General features: G+C 26.5%; 1 protein-coding gene across 1 annotated transcript; it reads right to left on the reverse strand.

The window, feature by feature from the left end:
• Positions 1–4657: 4657 nt before the first annotated feature.
• Positions 4658–5160, reverse strand: LOC113367023 (histone acetyltransferase KAT2B-like; the record flags this gene model as incomplete). The annotated part of the gene is made up of 3 exons (XM_026608656.1): positions 5149–5160; positions 4968–5045; positions 4658–4895 (listed from the first exon to the last, which is right to left on the reverse strand). Coding segments are annotated over exons 1-3 (328 nt in total), but the record flags the coding sequence as incomplete, so codon positions are not given.
• Between the last annotated feature and the right edge of the window lie 1700 nt (positions 5161–6860).

The raw sequence follows: 6860 nt of genomic DNA on the forward strand, positions 1-6860 counted from the left end.
GGCAATTAAGGCATCGTGCCTTAAGGCAAATTGCTGGAACTTCCCGTACCAAAAATAATTTTTTTTTAAAAACGATTAACATTTTTGAAAAAATTTTACTTCGAAAAAAGAAGATGTTTGAGAAACTATAAATTGGACAAAAAATTACTTTTTTTTAAAAAAAAATTGTATTAAAAAAAATAATTTTTTTTTAAATTTCTTTTTTTTTTAAAAAAAATTTTTTTTCTTTATTTTGACATATTTTGGAAGATCTAAACTTTTTTTCAAAGCAATCGTACTGCTTTAACTGCATAAAGACAAAATATCAAAGCGCGTAAGCGCCGCGTCGCCGTCTAACGCGTAAACATACTTATTGTTAAAATCTCTATAAAATATCTGATAATTTGATGTGCATATGTCTAATGATCATTTTTGACCCCCAAATGGCATTTTTTTACTTTTTTTATTAGATCTCCGAAACCGTTAGACCTGCCTTCATGAAAATTTGACCAATTCTTCATCTTGTCAATACAAGTAAAATGTTTTTTTAATTATTCAAATCGGACACACCGTTCGCTTAAAAACTGAGTTAGCATTTCGGCACACACACACACACATACATCCATTTTTTCTAAGGTATGCCAAAATGTTCAGAAACCTCTGAAATATAAAGATATATAAAAATTTTCATTTTCGATTTTTTGCGATTACTATAACTTGCCCTACGGGAAGTTAATAATAGCAAGCGATGCTAGATGGACGATGGGGAAATTTATTTCTTGAAAATGGGAATGTAATTATTTATATACTTAGGTATTTATGTATATTTGTTTATACGTATTTAAATAGAGTATTTGAGGTGTTTATATTCCATATATCAGCAATAAGTATAATCAAAATTTTGAAATATAGTTTCTTAACATAGCCTCAAAATTTGTAATAAACATGTAAATAGTTATATATTAATTGTTGTTAATTCATAATTTCTTTATACATATCTTATAAAATGTTTCAGGTGCTTACAACAAATTGGCATATATATTATCAGCAAATGTGCTTTGATTGGACAATAAAAGGTTGAAATTACTTGGCTACCTTATGTTAAATATAGTGATAGAGTATTAGTTCTTCGTTTTCATATATTATAACCCAGCTATAAACCTTACGGAGCCCCAGACCTTTCCAACGAATGCAAAATCGTCGAATTCGGTTTGTGCATTCTGGAGTTATATCGCCAGAAAGAAAAACCCAACTTATTTTTATATATAATATATACATATATATATATATATATATATATATATAAGTCGTATTAATTACTTCACTTATAACTCAAGAAGGCTGAACCGATTTAACTGAAAATTGGCTTTAGTAAAGTTGGTAAAAGTTGGTAGTTCAGAGCCAGGAGAAGGACATAGGATACTTTTTTTCCCGTTCAACTTGGAATATCAAAACGCAAATGACAGCTATGTAATCACGTATGGATGACAATTTGATATTTGTAGGGTATCAATAATAAAATTATTTATTTTAAATAAATAATTAACAATTATAATATTATGATAGTCCCATTGCCCATTCGTATAAACAGTGAAGCAAACTATAAAACTCAGTATGGTTGACAAATCATATTTTTCTCAAACCACGATGCTCTGAAAGAACTCATTTGTATAATTATATACTCATTGGTATTTATAAAACATTTTCTAGATTATATTATTTATTTATTTTTGTTATTTAAATTCAGAACCTAAATTTTGAATCGATCAAAGGTACATTTTGTCGAATAACTTATTGCCAGTTATAATGTCCCGAATTTATCGAAGAATGGATAGTAATATATAAAGATCCACGACCGAAGTGTCAAAAACCAGTAAATCTAAGCATTGTTTAACAACACTTTTTGAAAGTAAAGGGAAAAAGATGTATAACCAGCTATAACCTTGATTCTTATGACTTTGGTATTGGGAGATAAATGGTAATCTTTAAAAATCCATAATAAAAGTATTTTCTTCCGTTGGTAGTTTTTTAGCAATTAGTTAAAAATGTAATTAATTTGTAAAATACCTTTGCCATCTGGCCATTCCAAGTTACCCCCTTATAGGCTAAAAATCTAGATAAAATTTTTTTGAAAGACAGCAAAAAAAACAAAATTATGAAGTAGCTGGTAGTTTTACTGAACGTAGTCAGATAATTGTTCGTTTGAAATGTGTCATTTGTTGTGATATAATTGGTTTGATTTTCATAATAAAATTTATATTTGCTTAAAGTCAAATTGGACCTTTGTGCCTTGCCCTGTTCTACATATATACTTTTTATTAAATTTTCCAGAATCCAAAAAAAAATTTTGAAAAATTTGAAACGCAATCAATAATCGATTAAATGGAATTTGTAATGACTATATTAGTCGAAAGACCAAAAAAAAACTTGGAATGGATTATGCCATGTTTTCTATAGAAAGTGTATAAAACTTTCAGTTTGGTTGTATTAATAAAATATAGACAAACTAATGGGGTTTATTGTTTCTATAATACCTCATTGTATAATATATTAGTATATTATAGCATTCAAACAACACATCCTTACACAAAAAGTTTTTTTTTTTTTGATTCTCTAGAAATTGTTTATAAAATACCTTACTTAGCAAAACGTTTGCCGGGTCAGCTAGTAATTATATTATATATATATATATATATATATATATATATATATATGATTAATGGGCCAATTCTGCCATAAAATAGACCAATGTTATAGCAACGCTATGTTATGTTGCTCTTTTCATATAAAATGGCTCTAAAAAGTGTTAAAATGCCAAGGATTTGCTGTAGTCAGGCTAGAAAACTATAAAATCTATATTATCTAAAACTATAAATCTATATAACTATAAAATCTAATTTCTCGCATATGTTATTATAACATTTCATAAAAATACACTTATAAGATTCTTCTTTGGCGTTCGTTTTCTAGGTTATTTTTATATCTTAACTTTTATTACTACTGCTAGCACATTGCAGAAATAAGAAAATCATTTGTTTCTTTGTTTTTATCTATGATAAATATTTCTGTGATATAAAATCTTATAGAAATACGAGTAAACCCGATATCACACGGTAGCTCAAAATAACGCGGTACTTTTAATGAGCATTATACGGGGATTACCTGTATATTAATAAAACATTATTAATATAATAGATTAGATATATAATTGGTTATTAAATTAATAACATTTAAAGTGTCTCGAATGAAATGTTACCGATGCTACTATTATGTTATTATTATTATTATTATTATTATATTATTATTATTATATTATTATTATTATATTATTATTATTATTATTATCTTATTATTTCTGATATTGTTATTTTGTTATATTTGTTATTATCTTTCACTTATTGTTTTTATTCTACTTTATTGTTTTTCTAGTATTATTTTTATTATTCAAAAATTTTACTTATTTTCTCATTAATTTTATAATTATTATTATTTGCTTTTATTTTATATTAAATCAACATACTACGGATATCATTTTATTGAAAATTCTATCCTTTATTTTGTGCTCTTTTTATTAAATTTATATAATTGTTCATTACTGTTACTAGATGTTAATTATTTAGCGGTTGTAACACATATAGTAACTAAAAAAAATAAAAAAAAACTTTCTCCTACCGTATATAATACCGTAGCTTTCTACTATTATGATAAGTTATGAAAATCACAATCAATATCAACATCAGTAAATATTAGAGCTACGTATGAATTTAAACCGTTTTTCTGTTAGTTTTTCAAAGAGCAAGGACTCCACATAAATATATACCCGCAATCACAGAGAAGACTTAAAAGAAATTCATGGTGGTACTTTATCTGTTGATTGATAATTTCGAATATTTAAGTTATAATACCATTGATAATTTTAAACTTGAAATAAACCTTTTTAATGTTTTATATTTTTTGTTATTATTTATATTTATACTTATTTTTTGATAAAAAAACTATTAGTATATGATAATGACTTTTACTAATAATAGCTTTTATTTTTTGTTTGTTTTGAAAGTTTTCAACTTCGAAAAAAATATCATACAAATGAATAAATGTAATTAATAATTTAAGTTAAAGTATAATTATTCAAATAATCAAACTTTTTGTTATCTATTTATGTACATTTATCAAGGAATTATGATAAAAAATGATTATTTATATAAATGAAATTCTACTGTTAAAAATTTTGATCTGTTATAATCTTACAAGTGTAATCTACGGAATAAAGCAGTTTTATTTTATTCACTTTCATACTTTTTCTAAAAGTCACAAGTTTTGGTACATATAACTTATATAACAAGTACATATGTCAAGCATTTTAATTACATTTAACAAACTGTATTTGTTTCCAATATCATGTTAGGATAGAAAATTTTTGGAAAAAACGCTATAACTCTTGGATTTACCGTGAGATACAGCGGATACTTTTCGATAATGGTTATATCCTGGTAAGTAATGTAATAATAAAGAATTAAATTTTACAAATCAAAAAGTTATAATAATTTTATTATTATTAATTAAACCAGTTAATTGATTATCTGTGAAATATTTAGATAATAAATCATTGCCGTCAAATTTTATAATAAAATGTTTAATATAATATAATTATATTAAATGAATAAAAAATTAATCTCACCCATTGGATATTTAATTTTATCATAATAATCTGATGCTAATTGAATATCAACTGGCTCTAAGAAAGGCCACGCCCAGTCCTGTTTTTTAACAGCAACAAGAACCTGCTTCAATGCCACTGCCAATTTATCGGGATCGGTATTTTCTTCTTGAATTCGCCCTGTTCTAGGGGTTCTCATAAGTGGCCTCCAACCAGTTTCATTTAAACCAGGTATAGACTCCACAGAAATGCCTTTTACCTAAAATGTCAAAGTACTAAATAAAATGAACATGAAAAAATCCATAATTACTTGAAACATTAAAACTCTTACGCCTTCTATGAAACATGTCAATCCAGGTAAGATTTTTAAAACATCCTTTTGTCTATCAGCAACTAGTTCCTTTACAATCTGAAAAATATGGCAATTATGTCTTAGTACATTTATGTATACACCTACTGATATAAATCATAAACCTGGCAATTATCAATGCTAATTAATAATAAATTATTACCACTATACGCATTTTTATTTACTGCAGCCCAAATTTCAGCAAAGTGTCTAATGTTTTTAGAATACTTTATATATATATACTATAAGCGCACGTCTTTAATATAAGGGAGATTTTACACGAGAATATATTTTTTTTGAACTATTAAAAATAAGTACAGCCAATAAAAATACAATGTTAAAAGTCCTCATCGGCTTTACCTCCGCGATTATTTTTACTCAAGGTCACAGGATCAAAATTCTTCTTTACCTTATTTTCCTTTAAAACTATATTTAATGTCAGACAAACTTGTTTGAAATATCTGTAAACTATAAAATTCTCTACAGAAAATGCAATTGAGATTTATTCCACATTTTGGATCAAACCGTTCCATACAGAAACAGATATTAGTTTATGTGCTTAATACAATAATGTAATAATGTTCAGCACATTATTCAATATAAATGTACAAACTTGCTGGTAGGTGTTGCTCAAGGAAAAGAAGGTTATTAGAGGCACTATAGCTTGATACTTCAAAGACTCATTAAATTTTTGCTAAACAGAAACCAACTGATAAATATTTATATAAATTACACGTTCGATGACGTATAAAGGGTGTATATTATAAAGTGTATGAATTTTTCAACTTTTCAATATCAATCTCACGAACAATGATTACAATATCTCACGATCGACGGTTCTAACGAAAAAATAATTCTAAAAACATTTTTTTTACAAAACTTTATAGTTTCAGTGGAATATGGAGAAAACCAGAATCTTGTACTTTTAGAACAAGTTTTGGAAGTCGAATCGGTCTTTGACACTTATTTAATGGCTTATTTAATGCCCATATCAATATTCAGCTCTATGCAAATTATTTAAAAATTACTGTACTACAATTCGAAGAACACATTCTTTAAAAGAAAAATTATCGAAGAATCATTTTTAACTAGTTTTAACGTTAAAACAATAAATAAACGCAATGAACTAAACATGCTGGGCAGCCTGGGCTACTCAAATCTGTTTTATTGACATAGTATTTACAAACTTTTCACAAAACAATAAAAATGTGCCAAAGGATTTGCAATTAGTTCTATACATGTGTAGAATCTTAGTAAAAATATTCACAAAAATAACACAAAACTATTTGTGTATGGCATCGAACCTTAAGGCAAGTTGCTGGAACTTCCCGTACCGTAACAAAATATGTTCGAGAAATATTAAATGTTTTCATATAGATTATTATAAATACTTAACATTGTCTAATATTTATAAGAGTTATATAAACTGAATTGCAAAGTTAAAATTATTCATTTAAAGAGTATAAGTGAGCTTTAGAACTTTAGCCAGAATTAGAATTAAAATCGAAATTATTTCCGATATACAACAAAAAAATTGTTTTTTTTCCAAAAGCAATTACTTTTTAAAACAAGCAGGAAGTTTTTTTAATCATTCAAATCAGATGCTTAGTCCTCTCAAAAACTGCTATTTTTAGCTCGGTATTACCGAAACTGCTGGACCTGCCTTTGCTAAAATCTAATCACCACTTCTCCCCGTCATTACGAATTGAATGTTTTTAGATCATTCAAATCGGATGCTCGTTCTCTTGATTTCTATTTTATGCACTCTTTGCCCCGTATCTCTGAAACGGCAAAAACTAATCAGCACATCTCCCTATGAATAGAATCGAATGTTTTTTGAACCATTCAAATTGGTTGATCCGTGCGCCTGAAAAC

This window comes from Ctenocephalides felis, unplaced genomic scaffold (genome assembly GCF_003426905.1).
Source record: "Ctenocephalides felis isolate EL2017-DRISC unplaced genomic scaffold, ASM342690v1 CF-g0.4_SCAFFOLD_00658, whole genome shotgun sequence".
NCBI lineage: Eukaryota > Metazoa > Arthropoda > Insecta > Siphonaptera > Pulicidae > Ctenocephalides > Ctenocephalides felis.